At 36.5% G+C, this 24,427-nt stretch overlaps 6 protein-coding genes across 6 annotated transcripts; 2 read left to right on the forward strand and 4 right to left on the reverse strand.

The window, feature by feature from the left end:
• Positions 1-4,629: 4,629 nt before the first annotated feature.
• LOC111780152 lies at positions 4,630-6,441 on the forward strand. Its single transcript, XM_023660469.1, has 3 exons — positions 4,630-4,902; positions 5,057-5,120; positions 5,230-6,441. Exons 1-3 carry the CDS (start codon positions 4,822-4,824, stop codon positions 6,129-6,131), a joined length of 1,047 nt encoding a protein of 348 aa, XP_023516237.1. The 5' UTR covers positions 4,630-4,821; the 3' UTR covers positions 6,132-6,441.
• Positions 6,442-7,116: 675 nt separating this feature from the next.
• LOC111780150 (protein EDS1L) lies at positions 7,117-9,417 on the reverse strand. Its single transcript, XM_023660467.1, has 3 exons — positions 8,977-9,417; positions 8,109-8,867; positions 7,117-8,018 (listed from the first exon to the last, which is right to left on the reverse strand). The coding sequence occupies exons 1-3, from the start codon at positions 9,292-9,294 to the stop codon at positions 7,278-7,280; spliced, it is 1,818 nt and encodes a 605-aa protein (XP_023516235.1). The 5' UTR covers positions 9,295-9,417; the 3' UTR covers positions 7,117-7,277.
• Positions 9,418-9,999: 582 nt separating this feature from the next.
• Positions 10,000-11,470, reverse strand: LOC111780155 (two-component response regulator ARR5-like). The gene is made up of 5 exons (XM_023660473.1): positions 11,023-11,470; positions 10,879-10,955; positions 10,736-10,813; positions 10,595-10,665; positions 10,000-10,520 (listed from the first exon to the last, which is right to left on the reverse strand). The coding sequence occupies exons 1-5, from the start codon at positions 11,168-11,170 to the stop codon at positions 10,238-10,240; spliced, it is 657 nt and encodes a 218-aa protein (XP_023516241.1). The 5' UTR covers positions 11,171-11,470; the 3' UTR covers positions 10,000-10,237.
• A 639-nt stretch (positions 11,471-12,109) lies between these two features.
• On the forward strand, positions 12,110-14,868 carry LOC111780154 (E2F transcription factor-like E2FE). Its single transcript, XM_023660472.1, has 11 exons — positions 12,110-12,297; positions 12,377-12,444; positions 12,529-12,581; positions 12,675-12,752; positions 12,834-12,887; positions 12,985-13,078; positions 13,327-13,403; positions 13,495-13,567; positions 13,662-13,723; positions 13,851-14,262; positions 14,369-14,868. The coding sequence occupies exons 1-11, from the start codon at positions 12,218-12,220 to the stop codon at positions 14,461-14,463; spliced, it is 1,146 nt and encodes a 381-aa protein (XP_023516240.1). The 5' UTR covers positions 12,110-12,217; the 3' UTR covers positions 14,464-14,868.
• On the reverse strand, positions 14,765-18,093 carry LOC111780153 (mannose-1-phosphate guanyltransferase alpha-B). The gene is made up of 16 exons (XM_023660470.1): positions 17,754-18,093; positions 17,578-17,660; positions 17,342-17,439; positions 17,132-17,232; positions 16,960-17,038; positions 16,779-16,839; positions 16,579-16,625; positions 16,403-16,495; positions 16,217-16,307; positions 16,079-16,130; positions 15,844-15,960; positions 15,607-15,754; positions 15,422-15,514; positions 15,285-15,353; positions 15,137-15,179; positions 14,765-15,042 (listed from the first exon to the last, which is right to left on the reverse strand). The coding sequence occupies exons 2-16, from the start codon at positions 17,633-17,635 to the stop codon at positions 14,942-14,944; spliced, it is 1,251 nt and encodes a 416-aa protein (XP_023516238.1). The 5' UTR covers positions 17,636-17,660; positions 17,754-18,093; the 3' UTR covers positions 14,765-14,941.
• Positions 18,094-18,910: 817 nt separating this feature from the next.
• Positions 18,911-23,949, reverse strand: LOC111780151 (betaine aldehyde dehydrogenase 1, chloroplastic). The gene is made up of 15 exons (XM_023660468.1): positions 23,601-23,949; positions 23,286-23,428; positions 22,774-22,854; positions 22,544-22,692; positions 21,693-21,785; positions 21,462-21,585; positions 21,315-21,380; positions 21,154-21,220; positions 20,912-20,988; positions 20,518-20,631; positions 20,114-20,191; positions 19,888-20,039; positions 19,755-19,815; positions 19,547-19,653; positions 18,911-19,302 (listed from the first exon to the last, which is right to left on the reverse strand). Exons 1-15 carry the CDS (start codon positions 23,707-23,709, stop codon positions 19,212-19,214), a joined length of 1,512 nt encoding a protein of 503 aa, XP_023516236.1. The 5' UTR covers positions 23,710-23,949; the 3' UTR covers positions 18,911-19,211.
• Between the last annotated feature and the right edge of the window lie 478 nt (positions 23,950-24,427).

Genomic DNA, 24,427 nt, shown 5'->3' on the forward strand with positions numbered 1-24,427 from the left:
ATGTGAAGACCTGTAAAATTAAAAGGAAAAACTTCAATTGACCATAATTTTTAAGGACGCGTGTCACCCAACAATTGGCCCTTTGCATCACCCGCTGGCGACGACCAACCTACTTTAATCATTTCACTGTTTGCTTCATCCATAATTTTTCGGCGTAGTATTTATATAGTCTTGTGCGTATTAAATTTTCATTTGAAATAATTAAATAAATACTTAATTCAACCAAATAACAATTATTTTGTATTATTTATATGAATTATTTCAAATACATTCAATCTATCTTTAATCATACCTTATTATACGGCCAATACAATAATATTAATATCATTTCATTATTGTTTTTATTATTAAAAAAAAAATCATTAAATTACAAATCCAATCTGTATTTATTTGGTTTTAAAATTTTTATTTAGTTCATAGTTTTAATAAAAATTTATTATTATTTTCGTGTGAATTTAAAAATTTTACCTTTAACAAGCCATCTAATATCTACACAAATAAAAAAAAATATATATATATATATTTTGTAACGCCCCATATTCAGATACTGGACGTTTTGCATGGTTTTCATTATTTCTGCTAGCGGTGGATCTATGGTGTTTCAAATGGTATCAGAGCCAAACACCGGACAATGTGTCAGCCTTCTTGGGGGGGGGAGGGGGGGAGGGGGGTAAATACAAGACGGTGTGCTAGTAAGGACGCTGGGCCCAAAGGAGGGTGGATTTAGGGGCGATCCCACATCGATTGGATGAAAGAAAGAGTGCTAGCGATGACGCTGGGCCCAAAGATGGGTGGATTGTGATGTCCCACATTGGTTGGGGAGGAGAACAAATCACCCTTTACAAGGTGTGGAAACCTTCCCCTAGTAGACGCATTTTAAAGTCTCGAGGAGAAGCGCGAAAGGGAAAATCCAAAGAGGCCAATATCTGCGGGTGGGAATGTGCAAATATAAAAATTAAGAATGCTAAATATATTATTTGGATTAGAAATTAAACATTAATTTAAATTGGACAAAAATCTCATACAAATTGGATTTCCATTGCTTATATATAATAAAACTAAAAGGCTATCTTTTGTTTCCTTTTGGAGATGAAATGACTCAACTAAATAATATTTCTTATTATATTTTAAGTATGATAGCTTTTGTCACCATAATATCTCAAACTTATATAGTTTTTTTTTTATTATTATTTACATAAAATATAACATAAGCTTTAAAAACAAGGCTTCCGAATATCATATGTATAGGTTTAAAATTTTCATTTTTAAATATTTTGTCGAATAAAAATATAATAATAATATATAATTTCAATTACGTTAAAACATATTAATTTATTGAATTAATTAGTATGGAGATTTACAGTTTAAGCTAAAATGAAAGGAGTAAACCTATTAATGAAACTTAAAGAAAGCATAAAATTAATGGGTTAATTAAATTAATGAATTACAAATTACGAAAATGCCATTTGGGTTTTTTAGGAATTTTTTGCTTTCCATTTCTTACTCCCAATTGACTCCACCCATCTCTCATTTTGGTTTGCCTTTCACTATCATCCTAAAAAGGACAAGAAAATAATAATAAAATTAAAAAATATATACCAAAATTCTCGTTCTCTAATTATATAATTTCAACGTCATAGATCTCTTTTGAATAATAGACCTTTTTTAGATGCTAATGCTATGGATCGTGAAAGTCATACATTTAATAAATAATAATTTAGTTTCTATATTTTACGCACGTAGATTAATAAATTGATTAGTTATCATTTTTTTATAAGCTATAGTAAAATTATTATATACTAAAGTTAAAAAATAAAATTGTTACAATTTCGTGGTACGTTAAATTTAATTTTATTTATTTATTTATTACGAGAATGAACACGTTGCTCCATCCCGTTGGTAGGGAGGTGTGAATGTGTGATTTGGTAGGTGAGAAAATACTTCATTTGTTTTTCCCTTCCCTTCCTTGAAATGATTTTGAGGTTGGTACCACACCAAATGCTTTTCAATCTCATCTCCATCAATCATATTTATAAAATAAAATTTTAAAAATAAAACAAAATTTAATAACTCCACCTCTTAAATTTTATTAAAATTAAATAAATTATTATTATTATTTTCAAATAAGAAAAGACTATATTAACCCATATGTGAACTAATTTAAGATTTATTGAAAACAAAAAGACAGGGATAAAATTTAAAAAGGTAGGGACCAAAATTAATCATTTAATTTTCAATCACTCCAAATAAAAATGATAATTTGATTTTGATGCCTGATATATGAATGATAACATCGTATTTTTAATAATAGATATATAATAAGTTTTTTTTTTTAATTGTGAATTAAATTAAAAATTTAAAGGCTAAAATTGGAATTATATTAATTTGAGAAATATAATATTAAAAAAAAAATAGGGAAAATTTAAAATTAGGAGAGGGCATAATAGCAAATGCGACAGCCTTCTCATATAGTCTTCTCTGTCGGTTGAATGACCAAAAGAGTTTGAATATCATTTTCTATCTTACTTTTTATTTTTTAATTTATTGTTTAACTATTTTCTTTTAAAGTTTAAAATACTTTTTCTCTTCACCTTAATTTGAAAACTTTATAATATAATGATTCAATTTATATACTTTCAAATTTATAATAATATAATTTAATAATATTTTAAATTTAATAAGTATATTTATAAACTAGATATAAAATTTCACCTTTTTAATAATTAAGCCAAATCCATTAATTCAAAGTACTTTCTAAGGTAGAGATTAAAAGTATTTTTTTAACATTTAAATTATTAACTTAATTATTGTTGTTATGGAGGATTAGATGATTGAATCATCAAGATTATAATATAATTAAGGTAATGAAATTGAGGAAAATGTGGGTAAGAGTTGAGGGACAAGCTTTTATTAGTGTGAATATGAGACTACATCCAACCAAAGAGAGTTGTAGCTCACCTTAATTCCCTCTACATTTAATTTATTAATTTCCTAATTTATTGCCAACATTTTCACTATTTAATCGTACCTAATTATCACACAAATTTATATTCAATATTTTTAGTTTAATTGGGGTTTTTTTCTTGACCTTTAATAGTCTGGGTCGAGTACGTGGGTGGGGACAGAAACAGAGAATATAATCTTTGTCCCCGACCCCATTTATAACGGGAGAAATCTCCCCCACTCCTTCTCTCGTAGCTTGTTTAAACGAGGAATCTCTACCTTTGGTACGGGTGGGCACAACCTTACGAGCTAAATGAGTGTTTATGACTTACCAATAATATATATAATGGATTAAAAAAATAATAAGAATTGGAATATAAATTCATATTAACAGAATTTAAAATATAATGCGAGATTTATAATCCAAAATAATATTTCCAATTGGTTATGCTTCTAGATCTATTAATTGGATAAGTAATGTGTATATATATATTATATATAATTGGAGTAACATGATAGTATGGGACTTTTATAGAATTTGTTTCCGAAATTCGTCAGGTTCCCAGAATTTTAGGCCCACCTCGCCACGTGGAGGGCTCCACGTTTTAGCTTCCAGGTGTACCGTTGTCACCATTAATTTATTTTTAAAATAAAATATAAGAATTTTATTTTTTATTAATTGACCAAATTTTCTCTCCTTTTTTTTTTATAATTATTTTGTCATTTTTCCTCTCATATTCCAAAAAAACGCAATGCGAAGTAAAAAATGAATTATAATAATTCCAAACATGGTCTTTGGAAATGTAAAAATAAAAAACAAAAATCAAATATGAACAAATGATTAACCCCACGTTATTTATTTATTATAGAATATTTCTCAATATCAAATATTTTAATTGTCTATTTTATATGGTGTACAGTTACCTTCTTTATTTAGAATTAAATTGGAGTCCATAATTTCGATATACTAAATATTGTAGTTAGTAACAGCTCAAGTCCAAGTCCAACTCTTGCGTCTAGCAGATATTGTCTTTGTTAGCCTTTCTCTTTTATACTTCCTCTCAATGTTTTTCAAAACTTTAATAGGGAGAGATTTCCACACCTACTTAGTTCTACTCTCCTATCAAGATGGGATCTCACATCTATCCCCCTTGAAAATCCAATCGTGATATAATTTGTAACAGCACAGCACAAGTCCACCCCTAATAGATATTGTCCACTTTAGCCGGTTACAGAAAGCTAACCCAAATTTGTTTTTGCCTAACCCTACCCTTTCAGGAATAATAAATATTCACTTAATTGACAAATATATGGTACTTGAAAAAACAAAAATTAAAAGAAATACCCAATAAAACAAAAAGGAATACTTGACTTTTAAATGCTTTATGTATGGGCACCGGCCGAATTACAACCAACTAAAGGGGCCGGGGTTGTTAGGCCGAACTCCTCCGGCCCATTTAATGGCCCAACATATTAAACTCAACAAACGACACCGTTTTGTTCATCTCTTTGGGCTGGCTCCAGGCAGTACACGGATGCACGATGCCAATTGCCACGCCCGTTTAAAAGACCCCTTATTTGAAAGCCATTCTGAAAGGGCCATGGCTGGGTATGGCCGGAAATTTTGGGAAATGAGAGGGATATTTTGGTAACTTGGACGATATTTAAATGAAATCTCGGCCCTCTGTTTTTTGCTTATTCTGTGGAAAAGAGCGGACGAAGCAGAGGAGTTTCCGTTATCCATTTTTTCTCTCTCTCTCTCTCTCTCTTTCTCTCCCCCCTCGAAGATCTTCTCTCTCCCGGGAAATAAAAATATCCACACAAATTAGGGTTTCCTTGCGAATTTGGTTTCTTCAATTCGATTTCAACTCTTCCATCATGGTTACTGATTCGATCGCTAATGCTTCAATTTCTCTGGCCCCTAACGCCCGGGATTTGCCCCTGTCCAAGAAGAGGAGGGTGAGGACTCTCTCTCTCTTTTTGTTCAAACGTAAATCTTCTCATTTTTTCTTTTAATTTTAATGCCGGAGAGTTTTATTGTTTTTTTTTTTCTTTGATGATTACTGAATTTTCCCCCTAATTTGGTCGTAATTGTTTCGGCTGGGGATTTCAGGCTAGGAACTCCAAATTGAAGCAGTCCAAGCTTGACGTTCGTCGCGAGCAATGGCTTTCTCGAGGTATAACCACTAATTATGTTTCAATTTGTTGTTAATTGAATATATTGATGGAACGGACTTCATGCATGCGATAATTTGTATTTAATCGATTTGGGTTCACGAGTGATAGGTGCGATAAAGAACAAAAAATGGAGCGAAGAAGACAATCGGCTTGAGTCAGAGGTCGTCAAAACGGTGGAAGATGATAAACTTTCCTCCAAAAAAATAAATAGGAGGGAAATAGGAGAAGAGGACGACAGATCGGTCCACCATCACAGCGATTGTTCGGAGTCGCCGTCCAATAGCCCCCCTAGTATTGGAAGTAGTATCTTGGGTGGTAATGATTCGGGTCACCATTTTACTGGGAGTAGCAGTAGTAGTAGCTGCCGCAGCAGTTCTAGTGGTTGTCGCTCGGGGAGTATAACGGAGGAGGAGGAAGATGAAGGAGATGATGACTGCTTGGAAGATTGGGAGGCTTTTGCCGATACCCTAATCGCCACTGACAAGCAGCATGATCAATGCTCCGAGTCTTCCCCTAGGGGCGATGTTGTTTCTCAATTGGGTTCTTGCGAAGACAGCAGAAATGAGTTAGGCGTAGGAGATGGTGATTCGAGCATTGAGCATGGGAGAATTGCGCGGAGGGCTTCAATGAATGGCCGAGCATGGAGGCCTGATGATGCCGATCGTCCCCAGAGTTTGCCCACATTATCAAAACAGCTTAGTTTACCGAATACAGATCGGCGTTTTGGATGTGGAGGCGTCCCTTGGGCTTGTGGTGGTGTTGTGCCTGTACCTACATCTTGTCCAATTTGCTTTGAAGACTTGGACCTTACAGACTCAAACTTTTTACCTTGTCCCTGTGGATTCCGGCTATGCCTTTTCTGTCACAAGAGGATTCTTGAAGAGGATGGGCGTTGTCCTGGTTGCAGGAAGCCATATGATCGTGATCCTGCGGATAACGAGACAAACGAACACAGTGGCAGCCCGACGTTCCCATTGGCTCGTTCTTGTAGCATGATTTCAAGGTCTTAGGTAGTGTTCAGTTTCTGTGAGTTGTTAATGTACGTCTGCTCCACTTTTCTTTTCTTTTATTTTTCTGTCCTGCGTCTCTTGGGTACTATAGTAGTCTTGGGCTCTGATTTTCATAGTAATAGAAGTGGCATTTGGGTGTTGAAGTATGGTAATGAGATTGAGAACCTTTAAACTGAATTTCCTACAAGAGTGTGGTTCTTATCTTGTGGTACATTTGCCAATGTAGAGGACTTAATTCGTACTTGATATGTGAATAGATGAGATGGTATAGAAATAAATACATGGAATAATGATACAACGTTTGTCTGTTTTTCTTCACTTCCTTCTTTATTTGTATTTGCATATATTTCATAGGAATGCTGAAACTGTTCTATTTGTCGTCACCTTCCTCCTCATTCTTGTTGATCTTATGAGATTTAGTGTCATACTTGATTACTTCCTTGGAGTTATATAGCATAAAATGAAATGTGGAAATATTTGCAATACCTTCAGTTATGGTGTAGGAAACTATGATCCAAACTTGAAAGACAGCTATGCAGCTGGAAGTCTACTTGGATGAGTTGATTGTTGATGGGTTGTCTTAAGCTATCGGGGAGGAGAACGAAGCATTCTCGGAAATCTCTTTCTAGCAGATAGGGTTTGCTCAAAGAGACGATATTTGCTAACGATGGGCTTGAACTGTTACGTAAGCTATTCCAATTGCTGCGAACGAGGATTTTATCTGCTAGGCTTTTCTGTTCCAAATGGTTGCTCTGATGTGAATGTTTTGGCTCATTTTTCCTTTCTATAATATAATTTTCATGCTGTGTCTATATAAGGTTTATGTTCAACTTAAAATTGATTTCTAATTATCCCAATATCTTCTAGAGGGCTAAACGGCATTTGTCTCCATGAACAAGGCCTCTGCTCCTCAGCCCAGGTGGTCGGCAGTTTCTGTCGGAGATTACAAGGTTAGTTCTTATCTTCTTGAAAGCTCCGCCGTAAGTATAAAATTGGTGTCGAAATTGTTCCTGAACATATTCATTAAAAAGTTTAGTACAATTTTAGCACATTTTTTAGAGTAAGTTTCTAATTATTCATACAAACAGAAAGGATCCGGTTGGAACATTATTGTTTTATAAGTACAATGCCTTCATTAAGGTCGGACTACATCGAGTTAGTAGCATCCTCGGTATTCGCCATCCTCTCGATATCGTCCCTAATACAAGACTGTGATCTATGATGCTCAGGAAGTGTCTTCCACCACTCCATGAAAGTAGATTTCTTTAACAACATATCATTTTCAATCTCATTGACCCATCTCTTCATCTTCTTCTCCAACTCTAAGATTTCTCTTGAACATTCAGCGTACAGTTTGGTTCTGGTTTGGATACGAAGCTCCTCTACCTCTGCCCAAAGAGTCGATACTTCACTCGGCTCCGTCATCTTTTGATTATGTTCGAGCCATCTTTGTGTAAATCTGTAACGTTTTGGCCTTCCCTTTATCATATAAGGACCAGTATCATCATTCTTGGAGTGTCTATAGTAGTTAGCAATATCTAGAGGCTCATAGAGACAGCGAAACCTGGTTCCGATTTGTATCCATTCGTCCTGGCCCTCAAATTCATCCGGGAGCTCGTATCTTTTGAGCATTTCTACGATCTCGTCCCATATACCTGCTTGCTCAAGCCTCTTGATATTAGCTTGGAAGTCTTTCGGATCCTTCTGGAGTTTAAATGCATCATAATATCCCAAACCGTCAACCTTACATACATCTCTGTAATTTTCTTCTAGCCAATTCAATAGTTTCTCGATATCTTGTTTCTTTAGACTCATCCTTTCTTGATTTTTGATTTTCTGCTCTTCGTACGAGCCAGCTGCTCGAAGATTCAATAAAGCTCTCGAACTCTGTAATTTCACAGTCGAAACATAGAATTCACTTTCGATTACCCATGTGAGAGATAAATAGATAGATATAGAAGAGATTAGAGAACTTACTAGGCCAAGTTCATTCAAAGCTTGTGTTATCGGTGTGTTTCTGCCTGTTAAGGACAACGGGAGCTTATCCAATTCATCTAGACGAATAGCGTGCAGGAGCTCCAAGTTTTGTCGCATTTTAGATTCATACTCCCAATGGGCCTTCAAACTCTGATGAGCGATGTTATCACATTCGCTCTCAGAGCTCAACTGACAAGCGAAGAATAGTATTTGTAAAACAGCGTCTGGGTTGGTCACCACCACCACTTTCTCACTGTCAGTAAAGAAAATGTAAGTGCCAAAAGGGCTATAAGGACTCAATTTGACAAAGCTTTTCAAAGTGTCTAGCAAAAGGTTAGTGTTTCCCATAAGATGGCAGGCAGCATTGCTTGCCACAGCCGACGCATTCCTCATCACCGTCATGAAGAATTCGGTAGCTACATTCCCATTCGACGCAGACCCGAGCGATCGTGAGTTCAGGGAGGTGAGGATGGTTTGCAGATGTGGTTGCAAGGAAGGTAGAGGAGCTAGATGGACTCGTGGAACGATGTCGTATCTCGTGACGAAGTGTACGAAATGGATGGACCATTTCTCCCTATTGAGAGCATGGGAGAAAATGAAGTTACCCACAAGGGGCGATCCAAATGTGATGCATTTTGGAGGAGTGAAGTTTGTGTTTGAGTTTCTTTGCTGTTCTAACAGCCAAATGGTTGCAAGAATGGCTATCGGACCTCCGGCTGAGTGGCCGGTAAACACTACAGGCTTGTTCGCTTTGAGAACCTGATAAACAGAATCCGAGTTTCAACAGTTAAAAAGAAGCGAAGAATGCATAAAACGGAAGAACAGGACAAGGAATAAATTGGGGGAAATTCTGGGAAAAGTAACTTACGTCCTTGAGCTTCCCTAAAATGGCCTCAAATCGCCGGAAAAATGCGGAATTGACCTCGGCGTATTCATCGAGCCCGATGCTCCTGACGGAGGGGAAGAGCTGACGGTCGATCTTTGTCTCCCCGAAGGATGAATCGGAAGCAGAGAACCAGGCTTCCGGTGACCAAGATCCAGCGAAGCTGATGATGGAGAAATCTCGGGTTTTATCAAGGAGAAAGGGCTTATCAGCATGCTTGTGAGCTTTAACGGCGGCCGACCAGGCGTTTCCGATGAGCTCTTCCTTTAAACCAGTGGCGTCCTCCAGCCTCGAGTGAACCATTTTCTGCAGCTCCGATGGTGCTCTCCTCTCTGCTCTGCTGTGGTTTAGGTTGACGAAGACTCTGAGTGTTGGACTTCGGGTTGGGAATATAAGATAAATTATGGGATTCCCTGTTTACTGCTTGTCGTTTTTGTATCGCAAAAAGTAGTTTTGGATTGGGCGGCTTGTAAAGGAATCGATTAAACATCCACGAACTTTCCACCTTATTTCTCACACGTGACTTAGAAGAACATTTTAGTTCCAAAAAAGAAAAAGAATAATAATAATAAAAGACTCGAGACTAGAGAGAAACAACGAAAGCAAAATTGTCCTACTAACATACATATTTATTGGTGGTAAGGTTATTACAAATGACATTAAACTCAAATACGAGCAATGTGCGAGAAAATATTGGATCCTAAAAGGAGAAGATGTTGGGTTGGATCCTAAAAGGGTGAATTGTAAGATCCAACATTTGTTGGAGAGTAGAACAGAACGCCTCTGTCGCCTCGTAGAGACATTTTAAAATCTCAAGGTTGACAAACTATATATAATAGACCAAACCAAACAATATATACAAACTGTACTTCGACTATTACGTCATCATCCCAAAAATGAACAGGAAAGACGAAACGAGCAAAACCGGACATTATCTACTAGTAGTGTACTTGGATTGTTACGCCACTATCCCAAAAAAGGATAGGAAAGACATAACAGGTAAAAGAGGACAATGTTTCCTAGTAGTAGATTTAGACGTAACTGGACAAACCAAACCAAACAAATAATATCTAATGACGGTAGACTTAACTGAGCTAACCTCTTACGGGTTACCCAATAGGAAAGAGAAAATACAATCTCATTTCAAACCATAATAAACACAGCAAATGGGGATCTAAGCTCCCAAATAATCAACATTTACACAAAAAAAGAGTAACAAATAACTTTTACAACTTGAATTCCATGGTTACGTGAACTGGTCGCCATTGAGGAACCTTGGTTTCTTTGACGAACATGTGATTCGGTGCAGATACCCTTGGCAATGGTCGAAACCCACCATCGGCGGCGGCGGCGGCGGAGACCCAGGAGTCAAGAAGTGGTGATCATGATCATCAACACGAAGCTTCCTCTTATGACTCATCTTCTTCCCTCCATTTTCTCCTTCCATAATGAAGCAGTCTCTCAGTCGTTTCACATCAGACAATTTCACAGGCTTCACTATGAACTCCTCAGCCCCTTCCTTCAAGCAACTATCAAACAAAACCTTAAAACCCCTCCATTGAGTAACAAAACAAGAACACAGAGAAACAGGGGAAGTTCATACTTCTCTATTCGACCCATAATATTCTCCGATGACATTATCACAACAGGAATCTCCCGGAGAGCCGATGATTCCTGTTCATATCAATTCTCATCAGCACCCATTGATATAAACAACTCAATCAATCAACAACAACCAACCAACCTTGATCTTCTTCAGCAGTTCATATCCATTCATTTCAGGCATGGAATAATCTGTGATGATGAGATTCACCTTCAAATCCTGAAACCAACCCCACCATTAAACGCATAGTATAAATCATAAGCAAGCAAGTTAAAATTGCTTACACTAAACCGGACAGAATTGGTTTCCCCATCCAAACCCAGATATTGAAGAGCACTTCTCCCACTCTCAACAGCAGTCACTGCAAAAACCCCAAAATCAAACCAATCCAATCCAAAATCAATTCTCAAAACAAACCCATTATTCACCTTTACAAGACGAGATCTTCAGCAACCGCTCAATAACCTTCCGATCAACGAGGCTATCATCAACAGCAAGAACATGAATCTGGGTCAAACCACTCTGTTTCAAATCATCCTCAGAAACCCCAACAAGTTCGCCGGGAACCGCCGCCATGGCCGGAAAAGAGAGAGAAGAGAAAAGGGGTTTGATGAGAAAGAGGAGAGAAATGGGGTCATCTTATAAGGAAATGGGAAATGGTTGGTTTAATTAATGGGCGGAGTAAAAGCAGAGATTCGGAGGATCCAAAATTTCAGCGAGATCATAGTGGGAGAGGGTTTGTTAATTGTGATTTCATGATATTTGAGAGAGAGACAGCGAATCCAAATCCCGATGGCAGAGAAGATTAGAGAGCCACTTGTCAATTGTCGCCATGATCGGTCAAAACAGAGGGCGAAGGAAGCGAAGCAGAGTCAGAATCAAAGCGCTCTGCAGATTGTCCGTACGATCTCTACGATTTATTTCTTATGATATTATTATTTTTAATCCAGTTTTCATTTTCATTTGTAGTATAATTTTGTATTATTTAATTTAAAACAATTAAATTAGTGCAGAAGAAGCAAGGGTAAACGAAAATGGCGGCAGCTAAAGAGGAAAGCCGCCCAATGCAGCGGTGCAGAATCCAAAGAATGATACACTGTCAGGCGGCACCCCGGCGGTGATTCTTTATTCTCAATTCATTCATAAAAGAAAAAATAATAATAATAAAAAATAAAGATTAAAAAAAAAAAAAATAATCATGTACTGTAAATGTATTTCAATTAAAAAAGATTATAGTTTAATTTAAGTTAATTTAATAAGCAAAAGATTTCAAAAGTCTCTAATTTAAATTTTCGTATTAATTTTAAATTATTTTGTTAATCTCGTATCAAATTAAATCTTTTATGATATTAATTAGAATTTTTAATTGATATATTGTGCGTAATAGAAAATTTTAAAATATTATTAAAAAATTGAATAGGTTTGACAGTCAAAGGACAAAACAGTCATTTCAGCGTAGCATGCACTAGTAATTTTGAAAAATCGAAAGCGCGCCTGTTGTGCTTTGAATCACGCTCCCTCTTCTCTCAACGGTTCTTCAAATCTTCTGTTTCAAATGATTCCCTCCCATTCTCAACTGCATATAATCTCTTCTTCTCCAATCTTCAATTCCATCGTATAGCTATGGCTAATCTTCTTCTATCGGATTCTTCTTCGAAAGCTTATAGCCGGAAGCAGAAATCCCTCGGTCTGCTCTGCTCCAAGTTCGAGCTCGTCTCTCTTTCCTTTAAATTTATCGATTAATTCATATACATCTCGCTTAATGTATCTTCTGGCTTGTAGTTTTTTGAGGTTGTATGATCGAGGTGATGTTCACTCAATCAGCCTCGACAATGCCGCCTCTCGGCTAGGTACGTATGTTCTTACTGCCTGTATTTTACTTTGGTAGTTGGCCGGTGCCTGAATTCAAGAATTTTTGCGACTTTCATTTGCAGGTGTTGAGAGGCGACGGATCTACGACATTGTCAACGTTTTAGAAAGTGTTGGAGTAAGGAATTGGTTGCTGTTGTTTGTTTGTTTGTTTATTTTCTTCGATGTACGTTTTTGTGTTTTTATTTTAGCAATTTTCGTATGATTACAGATTCTTTGTAGAAAGGCCAAGAATCAATATAGTTGGATAGGATTTTCTGGCATTCCCAAGGCACTACGGCAACTTAAGGTATCTGCATTGTTTTGTTAAGATTCATATTTAAGTCTTTTTTTGTTAATGGCCGTAGTTTTTTGTTACTCTCTGTAACAGGAAGAAGATATGAAGGGAAATAGCTTTGCCATAGCTGCGTATGATCACTCAAGAGTAGGTCGAATTGTCACTAAAACAGTCCTTTTTACTATTATAAAATTTGTTTTGGATTTCATAATCACAACTTTTTTTTTTTTTTTTTGGGAATTAGTTGATAGATGAAGATGAAACATGTTCAGATCTCACTTCTGTGAGCCAAGAGTCAATCCCTATGATGTCTAAATCTTCAGCCTCAGTGAGATGTGGTACACTGCAAAGCTTTACTTCGATTCGATTCATCTATCATTTGGAACTGAGGATAGTCACTTTTTGGCAACAACATTTTTCTTATGATTACTGCAATTTTTGTTCCCAATTTTGAAATTTTGAAATTTTTAATTGCTTTTGCACTTTTTCTCTTTCATTTTCTTTTTCAAAGTGCATCAGAAAATCGGAGGGCTTGCACCGCTTACGAAATGTGTTTTTTTTTTCTTTCACTTTTCTTTCTTTCTAGTGGCGTCAGAAAACCGGAGGGAAAAATCTCTTGCACTTCTTACGCAGAATTTTGTCAAGCTCTTTGTCTGTTCTAACGTGAGTCAACTGGCAAGATGACACTTTTAATTCAGTGATTATGTTTGTTCTTTTGTGGAAATAATCTGAAAATTTGAAACTCTAAATGCAGGCACATCTGATTTCACTCGATGAAGCGGCAAAATTACTGCTAGGCGATGCACAAAGTGAATCCGTAATGAGAAGTATGAACCTCTACTGGTGAGAATTTTGAAATATTTTTTTGTTTTAACAGGGTAGGTTGTTAGCTAATTTCTTATTGTTCCTTCAACTTTGCAGGCAAAATCAGACGCCTTTACGATATTGCAAATGTGTTGGCTGCAATTCATCTTATTGAAAAGGTAAAGTGATCTGATCTAGTTCAACCCCTTGGCCAAATTTCTTTCTTTTCTGATAAAAACACACTTCCTAATCTACTTGTGAAAGAAATGACTGCATAATTTAAACTTTTGAACCTACAATTGACAGACGCAAACCGTTGATACCAGAAAGCCTGCATTCAGGTGGTTAGGATTTAGAGGTAAAGTTGAGAATTGTCGTGCAGGCAAGCCAATTCCATGTGGTTCAAAGAAAAGGACTTTTGGAACCGATATAACTAATATCAACTTGAAGAGAAACAAAGTGGTCAATTCATTTGATCTGAATAAGAGCCCCAATTCCCAGAAACATATGCATGTGCATCTTGAGGGTTGTAGAGTTGAAGTAGATTTGAACCAAAGTGGCAAATTTGAGCGCCATCCAAATTCTAAGAGCTTCATATTTGGACCCTTTTCTCCCATTGCTAGATTGGAAGTTAGAGCTTCTAAAAATGACGTGAAACGGTTTCGTCATAACTGGGTGAGCCTTGCCTCAACTTATCATCCTCAGTATCAGAACCAAGGTATGTTCCATTCTAATTTCTCTTTGAAGGACCTCATGTTGAGTGAACTACTAATTAGAAGACAATAATGAACATACCAGTAGCTCTCCTTCCTATGATTTTGCAGCTTTAAGAGAATTATTCTCTCATTACAAGGATGCCTGGAAGTTATGGTACTCTGAAACTGTGAACAGATCATCAATACAAATTCCTGAGGCATAAATCTTGTCACCCAACATCGATCAACCAACTATAGCATTGAAGTCATCCTTTTGATGATTGGTTTTTTTTGTAGCTTGGGATCCTTGTCAACCAACATCTATCAAGTATAGTATTCAAGTCGTTCTTTTGTTGAACTGAATTTTGGAGCATAGGGTTCTTGTATGATGCAGTGCACAGCTTGGCTGTGTCAACTCCGATCTCTGGAGGCCATCTACCATCACAAGATACCGCCTAGGAACCCCTAATGACTTGGAAAGTCTGTGTGGTTGATCAAGCTGAGCTTTCGAATAGCTAGTTTTTCTACGAATATGTAGTTTATTGTCTGTATTTTGCATAATTGAATCAATGTAAGCCAATTTCAAACAGATCTCAGTTAATAGAAGTCTCCAACTTTTGATGCCTCCACATCCGTTTCTCGAGTTGAACATGGGTTATACGAAACAAAAATATACCGACCCTTTTGTTTGGTTTGGTTTTTTCATAGAATTATCTCCTCTTGAACACTCATGTTGAGAGTCTTGTTTGGGAGTACAATGCTGTTTGTCACCACTACTTCGTCCTCAACCGCGACCGCTTCACCTAGACAATAGAACCGATGTTTGCCATGTTAGAACCACAGCCATGAAATACAGAAGCTTTTTTTTAAGAGAAAAAGTGAGGTAAAGGGTAAGACCTAAAATTGTAACTCCTCGCTTTGCATAGTAATCTCCATCAGCCTAGCAGTAGCATAAGAGTAGTATTCATGATATAGATGTTATCAGCTTCTTAATGGAGAAATTAAAACCCGAAAACAAAACAAGAAAGCACATATCTCGACTTGCCTGTACACGAGACCATCGACCAATGGAAGATTTCCACCCAACAATGGCGTGAATGACAACTGCATTATCCTGACGAGCCAAAAGAAAATAAGCTTCGAGTTGAAGTCCAAATTTTATTTACAAAAATAAATCCATACTTGAATTTCAACATCATCAAGGATGATACAGCTGATGAGCCTAGAACCAGCTCCAATTCGAGCATTAGCCGATATTGAGACATTAGGACCAATCTGCATAACGACAGACGAGAGGCCAACTTAAAAGTTTAATCTAAATGAAAGCAGAAAAATAACAAAATTAACTACAGGATTTGGAAGGTTACCTTGGCTGTTGGATGTACTTTAGCTGAAGGATGAATATAAACATCCCCAGTGATGATAGCGTTTTTCGTACCATCTCCACTTGCCAATAGGTCGGGGGAGGTTACCCGGTATTGGAGGAGATATAAGCCAGAGCATTTCAAGGACATTCTGCAAGATGTCACACAGAAAGATGTGCGTATATTTTTCAACGGATGCAAACGAATCTTATAAGAACGAATGTTTTGAAATCGACGTACGCAGGCGTTTTGATTTGTTCCCAGAAGTCCATAGTTTCATACGTATATAACTGTTTCTTCCCTGCAAGAGGCGATAGGATGTCTTGATCCAATCTTACATAGTCTTTCGGCAAGCTCCTGTTACACGAACTTTATATTATGAGTAACATATATTTTTATATGCAGCTTCGTACATACGGCTAGGTGGTCGTGCTGAATCTAAATAAAAATTTCAATATAAAGAGAAGGATTCAACCTTGTTGCTGCAGATTGGAGGGCTTCAAAGCTAGATAATCGACTTAAATTCGCTGCAAATTACATATAAGAGGTAAGTGAGAATGACTTAATTATAAAAAAAATTCACTGCTTTCGTGTAGTTGCCCCGATTACTCACCTCTCTCTTTCCGCTGCGTGGAAACACCTTGTATTGCAGAAAATATATCCGGTGTAAATATGTAGACACCGCAGTTTATAAGATCGCTCACCTGTTTTGGAAACAAAGGCAGGGGAAAACGATTGAAAACTCAACCTCGAGAGACATAGTGTTAGTGAAACTGATATGTTTTGATAGTTAGCATACAAAAGTTTCGGGTTTTTCGGCATAGTGAAGTAGTTCATTTGTCGTTGGATCGGCGACCAACTCTCCAAACTGGTGAGCTGCCTCAGCAGAAACCTAAAGACAGAATAAGGATAAAGGCCATCATTGAATATGAACAGATAACTTGTAATGGTAAGAGCTTGAGTGTGTTTACTTACTCTGATTACAAGGATTGTTCCCATCCCTCCATATCTTTTGTGAGCATCTGTACGACATTTAAAGGACGATCATATCGGTCGTAAAGACGTATTAGGGTGAGCGTTTCAACCGTTTCTTGGGTGAAAATCAATCTTAACTAATACGAGCACATGGGGGTCTGGGACAAAAAATTGGATCAAAAGAAAACAAGTAAAGCTACCTAGCATTTGCGGGAGTGGAAAACTCGAGCAAACGTCGCAATTCAGCAAGAAGATATGCGACTGGAAACAAGATCATAGAATCATTAGGAGGTCTGAAATGCATTGATGGATCATAATCCTAAGAACAAGGAAGAACAACTTGAGGGAAAAAAATGGACAAGAACAGGTGAGATTAAGAACCGGACTGTCTTCCATGATCAGATCTCTGAAGTGGAAAAGGCCACCGGCAGAACCATGAGGCTTCTGTTCCTTCAAATATCTAATGACCACCACAACAACATCATGGAAATTCAAGAACAAAAAACGAAGAGATTGACATAACTTAGTGTAGATTTTGAAGGGAAATGGGTACCTAATAGGGACTTTGAGTTCGTTAGAAATGGAAGATAAATACAGTGCAAATTCACGCTCCTCATAGAAGCCAATAAGAAAAATCTGGGCCAGGTTTGGAATCTGTAAAAACAAACAGTAATTGCAGGATCTTGATGAACAGAGATGGCCTCAGAGTAAGCATTCAGCAATGAAATGACAGCTTATTCCATTAGATTCGATGAACACATACCCTTTTACAAGCAGAAATTGGGTGATGCACCATCGGCTGTCCCGCCAAAGGAAAAAGGGGCTTCGGAATATTCAATGACAGTGGTCGAAATCTAGTTCCTGTTGATTACAATATGAACAAAGTATTCCAAGAATATGTTGTTTGAATCCAGATGATAAAGAACATTTTGATCATTGTAAAGGCCACAAGAAGCTTCCCTCCAAAACAAAATGGGAAGAAGTTAGGAATTCATATACCTTTAGTGGGGCCGCCGACCATGATCACAGCAACAACCTTCTCCTCTGCGCTCCCCATCGCCAATCGAAGTAAACCCAGATCCCTAAAACCCAATACCGCCGCCGACTGATCTCGACAACAAGAAAATGATATGGGAAATCCAAGTAAATTGATAATTTAGGTAAATATGCCCAACCCAGAAATGGTATTGTGAACAGAATCTCTGAATTCAGGGAGAAACACAAACAAACAAAGAACAGTGAAATCAAACGTTGTGAAATACAAGCCGTGGAGATTCGGGATTTGAATTAATGCAGTACTTCGCCAGATTCTTACGATATGTGGCCAAATTCCAGCCAGAACAATCAACTTTCCAACTCTTTGTTACTCTCTCTCTCTCTTCACTTTTGGAGGCAGCGTTTGTGCAAAAAGAGAGATTTGTGGACGCCAACCAGTGGAAATTAATGGCAGAGTTAGTGATATTGGGTTCCCCATCGTCAAGGATTGTGTTGGCCCACTTAAGTCAATGCCAATTTGACTCATCCTTGTGCATTTGTCGGTTGTAGGAAGGATCCAGGATTATTCCTCGCATCAATTTTACCGATTCCATGATTTTATCACACCCCCACCAAGAACTGTATATTATACGACAATTTTTCATACCGCATCAGGGTCTTCTTCATACTGCTCAACAAAACTTCGCCTGTAAGATTAAGCATCTGTAGATTTTCCTTTTTGTTTTTGAGTATTTGGGCTGTCTTAATTCGTTGCATTAGATGATTATGTTGTGAGTTTTTAGCATCGTTTCTTGAATAAAGAATGATGAGGGAAGAAATCATTGTGTTTGAGAAGAGGGAATGAAGGAGAAGATGAATATTATGAGAAGAGGGAATGAAGGAGAAGATGAATATTATAATAAACTTGACTGGATCTTTGCTCATCTTGAAGAATGTAATTATCAACTTTACCACCAATAATTGGAATGATTTGGTTAACAAATCTCTGATGATGTCTAAAGGGTAAATTTCTTTTTAGGAAAAAGGGGCAATGAGGATGAATATTGTATTGTAATTAAGTGTTATCAAATTTTATAATGATATAGTGGTTGATTATAATATAGGTTTTACATTATTTAGAGTTGAAGAACTCAGCCATGAACAATGTTGCATCTGGATTAAGATGCGATTATCATGAGATTTCAGCCAAGTTTGATGAACTTTCATGGTTAAATTTGAAGTTTGTGGAAAAAAGCATCTCAATTCTAAGGATTATCTCAGAATCTACAATACTTTACCTCAGAAGAAATCCTTGTTTCTTCTCATCTTTTCAAAGCCAAGATTTGAGTAATAGAGAAGACTGAAAAGAAAGTAAAAGATTTCAAACAATCTCAGATCACAATCCTTTTTGAGGCTACCAACAAGTGCATTTTCTATTGAGTTACAGTCTACTGTTTTCAAGTGATTCATCCAGTTCTTAAACACATCCTAAAACTGAACCAACCAGGAAACTCAGGGCGAAGCACTACACACTTGAGCAAGAGTTTCTTCCCCTACGTTATTCTTCCAAGTACACAAAGTTGATTGTCGCAGTGCTCTTATTATTCTGAACGGTTCTGCAACTTTTTGACGCAAGAGAGGCAGGCTCGTGCTGTGTTCTACAATTTAGAAGGAGACTTGTACCATCCCCATGGTTCATTGGAAACATACTCAGTAACCTGCTTTACAGTCAGATAATTGTCAAGTCCCCTGTTCATCCAACAAATCAAACACACAGTCAGTAAATCTGCTCATCCAATGTTTACATTTTTCAGCTAATGATTTTATTTGAAAATCGTGTTTCAATGCTCTATTTCAACATAAACCTATGTTGTAACTCCCAAACAAGTGCTTCACGGAGTAGTTTCTAGAACAACTTTCAGAATATAACCCTCAAATTTTCGTTTCTATATAGGAAAACTTATTTAAACGTAGTTTAAAATGCAAAATATACCATTCCCCTAGTTCTCGACCAAAGCCACTGCGTTTGTTGCCTCCCCATGGGGCTTGAGTGAAGCATGGTTGGGAGCAATTAACCCACACAATTCCTGCCTGTAAAGCCTGTAGGAGAAAGAAACAAGGAAGCACACATCGTTCAGAAATGCAGACATTATTCATTTGCATATACTATTACATAGGCGCTTGATGATTGCAACCCTCACCTTGGTTACACGCTCACACCTTTCTAAATCATTTGATATTACAGCAGCACCTAACCCATATCTGTGAGAAAGAGCAACTGAATGTCAGAACCCAGTTTCCAGCTTAAACCAAGCTGCGTAGAATTTTACTTACATTGTATCATTTGCTAACTCAATAGCTTCATCTTCAGAACTAAAGGTCTTCACACATAGAACAGGTCCGAAGACCTCTTCTCTCCATAGTTGCATGGAGGTTGTAACATTAGTAACGATGGCTGGTTCAACGAAGTATCCCTTCTTTAGGTGCTAAACATCGTAGTGACAAATTTTAATTAGTTACAAATAAACAAAAAGAAAAAAAAGTAAAAATCAAGTGTTACCTTAGGGCGAACTCCACCAAATAGAATCTTAGCACCTTCACGCTCAGCAGTTGAGACGAAGTTCAGAACTTTCTCATACTGAATTTTAGATTACCAAAAATTAGTTAAAGAATCAAACAGTAGCGCAAATATAATATTCTAAACCAGAATGAATTGCATAAGTTGCACTCTTTAACTTATCACTAACCTTGTATAAATATTCTTAGCAAAGCACATTTTGTAGGTTAAATCTATGAAACACATCAATACATGTACAAATATTCTTTAAAAACAATGTATCCCTACCACGTTCTGTCCTATTATTACCATATCCGTGTCCTATATTTTATATTGTGACAGCGGATTGCTTTTCTTTTCTGTCATAAAGAACCCAAAAAATAGAAACATATCCTTCCTTCTCTTACCTGTCCCGCACTAACAACAGGGCCAAGCCTGCAACCTTCTTCTAAAGGATCTGAAATCTTAATGTTCTGGCACCACTTCACGAGCCTATCCAAGAATTCATCAGCAATGTTTTCCTGGAATAGCAGAGAGAAAAGTTAAATATTTCTAAATTTAAAAAAATATATATATCATAAAAATGATCAGCTTATTAAATATTTCAGAAAATTACTCTACCAGTTGGCCTTAAAACACAATTATCCTAGGCCAACATCTTCTGTTTCATTAAACCCAGAAGATCCCACCAAAAGAAAAAAAAAAACATCTACATCCTTGACACAATTAAGGAGGAGAAAGTTCGTATATGATAGAAATAAAAAATATTTAATTGCATATCATCTAGGTTATTCTACATACATGTACAAGCAGGCGGGATGTGGCACTGCAAATCTGACCATTTGTCCAAAAGCAACCAAAAATCGTCCATTCGGCAGCTATAAATCATAGGAAAAGAAAATTAGTGAATAGTATCAAAATCAAGAACGGCATAGATCTGATACACAGATTACAAGGTAGCTCCCTTTTCACAAGGTAAATTTTTAATTAACCATGAAAAACTAAAGTTCATGATATGAAAATTGTGCTCTGAAGTTACTGACCCTTGTCAAGGTCGACATCATCAAAAACAACAATTGGACTTTTCCCACCAAGTTCCATGGTTACAGGCTGCCAAAGAAAACAGGTAAAGATAAAATAAATCAAATGGTGACATAGAACTTCTACTAAGCAAATGTAAATGTAAACTGTGCTGAAATTCAACCTTGACCAGTTGGGCAGCTGCTGTCATAATCTTGCTTCCAGTAGCACAACTCCCAGTAAATGCAATCTATCATCAATATTTTTTTATTAATTAGACAACATTTTATCTTTAACAATCAAAGTAGATGCCCAAAAGCAATAGCCATACCTTGTCAACGTGAGGATGAGATGCTAGAGGAGCACCAGCTTCAGGGCCAAATCCTGTCAGAATATTCAAAATACCAGATGGAAGACCAACATCTTTACAGATTGAACCCAGTTCCAAACAGGTGCTGCCCAAAAAAAAAAAAAAGAGGAAAGAAAAAGAAAACTCGTATGTAACAACATTAAAAAGAATACCACAAAATAAATCAAGTTCATACAATTAATAACCACTTACACAGATGCCAGTTCTGATGGCTTCAATATTGCAGCACACCCAGCAGCCAAGGCAGGTGCAACTTTCCATGCAGCCATCAATAGAGGATAGTTCCTTCAATGTAAAAGACAGATATCAGCGAAGTTCGTGCTTATCAAAAAATTAGAATGATATTGGTTCCTAAAGAGGAGGACAAGAGAGAACATAACCAGATCCGACCCTGGAGGTTAATAACTATTAACGTCCCAATGTATGCCTCTGGTTCAAATTAACAATAAAATGAGAACTGTGAAGCAGAGTTACTCAAGTTGGGTAACATATCCATGATCACAAGTATTCAACATCCCAGCATTTAGATACATGTTGAACCACATGTTAGACAATCCAACATTCAATCCTTGTTGTACATGTATCAAACACTTGTTGAATAGATATAACCCAGCGTTAAATCCTTTATACAATTATTTGTAGTAAAAAAATCAATCCAAGTAAAATATATATGTATATAAAAGAGAAAAACATCACATTTTGAGAGTGAAAAAATTCAGAAGAATGACTCTAACGAATAAGGAAAATTTTATATAAAAGAATTAGCACTTCAAACTATGACTTGACCCTTCTACATTATTGGTGAAGAAATTTTTAGAATATTTGATATCTTAAGGTTTAAGTTAATGACCAGTTGTTTGAACCTGGATTGAAGAGTCTTCGTCACCATGTTTGAAATCGACAGTTTCTTGGTTGAGTGACAAGAGTTGACCATGATTTATACAATGTTTAACAACAATAACTCTAATACATCCAATAAAATCGGAGAAGCTAAATAGCCGTGAAGAACCAAAAGAAGAAGTAGAAGATGGATCAACAAGTACCAGGGAGTAATCAACCCAACAACTCCAATGGGTTCTTTAAGAACATGGCTTTTGAATGTATCCATGGGAACGGAAACAGGAGCTTTTTGCTTAGCATCCAACCCTTCTGCAAGATCTGCATAGTAGTCGAAGCACCCAGCAACATCATCCTGTACAATATTAACAAACATTGACGGCAATGAAAATTGTTACAACCAACATATATCTTTAACTTCAAGAAACTGCCATACAATGTCCCATGCAGCTTCGTCCAGGGGTTTTCCACAGTCTATTGTTTCGAGCTTTGCTAGTTCCGATTTCCTCTCTGTTATCTGTGAGAAAAATAGCAAACAGGGTTCGGGATGGACGACAATAACACCATGAAGATAGAAATTAAAGTTGAAGATATATATAATATAACTTCCAAAGTAACTAAAACTACTTGATTCTTAAAATATAAATGCGACTCCAACAGAACTCCTGCAAGGCGATTAACAAGAAAGTAGCATTCCTAAGACGATACATAGACCTAAAGAAGGCTCTATCCAGATATCTAATTTTGCAATGAACTACGGCGGGAAGATGGATGGAATCATATTTCTCATGATCTATTGAATCGCATCAGAAATGAATCCATTGTTTTAAGCCACTAGAATCGTAAATAAGTAACAAAAGCATCAAAGATCCATAACCTCCGTCCGATAGTAAAACAGAGACCAGATCACAATCAAATAAGAGTAAAACATCCATATGACACACTCACCTTAGCAGCAATAGCACGCAAATACTTAGCACGAAGAGCTCCCGAAGCAGATGCCCAATCTTTGCCTTTATTCCTCGCAAGAGCTTTTCGGGCAGCATCAACTGCTAACTCTACATCTTCCGCAGTAGCCGCGGGAATAGATCCTGAAGCATAGTTGGTAATAACACAAACGTGAGATTCAACCACTTTTAAACCACCCAATCCTCGAACTAATTACTTCTTCCGTTCATCTCATCTACCGATCCGCACAAGGATTAGAAGTTGGGAAACAAAATTAAGGAACAGTCATAAACAGAGAAGTTGAGAAGAAGAGACCGATTGTTTCTTCAGTGGCGGGGTTGACGATGGGGATGCGTTTCTTGAGAACTGGTTCCCTCCACTCGCCATCGATGAATAGCTGCCGACTGGGAATAGAAATCGCCATTTCTGCAGAGCTCCTCTTTAGAGTAGTGGAAAAAGTAGTCGGATTGGAAATGAGTTCGACTTGGATCGATCAATATAAATACGAAATTTTCGGTATTTTTGGTCCGTATTGGATTTTTCTTCTGCAATTTTTTCTTTGAATTTTGCGAAACTTTCTGTCGATGGATTATTTTACCTCAGCCGAATCTGGAGATGATATCTCTGAAGATAATCAAATTATTGGGAAACTTAAATAAGAAAAATAAAATTTATGAAAATAAAAATACAAACAATCTCTTACGCCAAAGATATTATACATTATTTTATTATATACAAATCACGTTGTGAATAGGCTCATAATAAGCATTAAAGAGGCTCATAATAAGCATTAAAGATGTGTACTTTTTATTCAAAATAAATTTATATTTAATCCTAAATTTTGAAATTCCTACTTATAAAACTTAATTTTTTATAAAATTTATGAAAATTTGAATATTCAAATTTTAATTTAACGTAAAAAAATAATGATTCTAAAAAGTACTTTTCGAATTTCGTAAATATTCTTAAACTCTCCAAAAACTTATGGTATTTTCTAAACAATTTTAAAGATAATAGAATATCTTTTAAACTCTTTTGAAAGCTTAAACATAAATTTAAAACAAAATATTAATAATTTTTATCTAAATATTTTTAAGTTTTAAAGGTATTTTTGAAGCATTTAAAAGTTTTGGAAAAGAAAA

This window comes from Cucurbita pepo, chromosome LG18, assembly GCF_002806865.2.
Source record: "Cucurbita pepo subsp. pepo cultivar mu-cu-16 chromosome LG18, ASM280686v2, whole genome shotgun sequence".
NCBI classification, from domain to species: domain Eukaryota; kingdom Viridiplantae; phylum Streptophyta; class Magnoliopsida; order Cucurbitales; family Cucurbitaceae; genus Cucurbita; species Cucurbita pepo.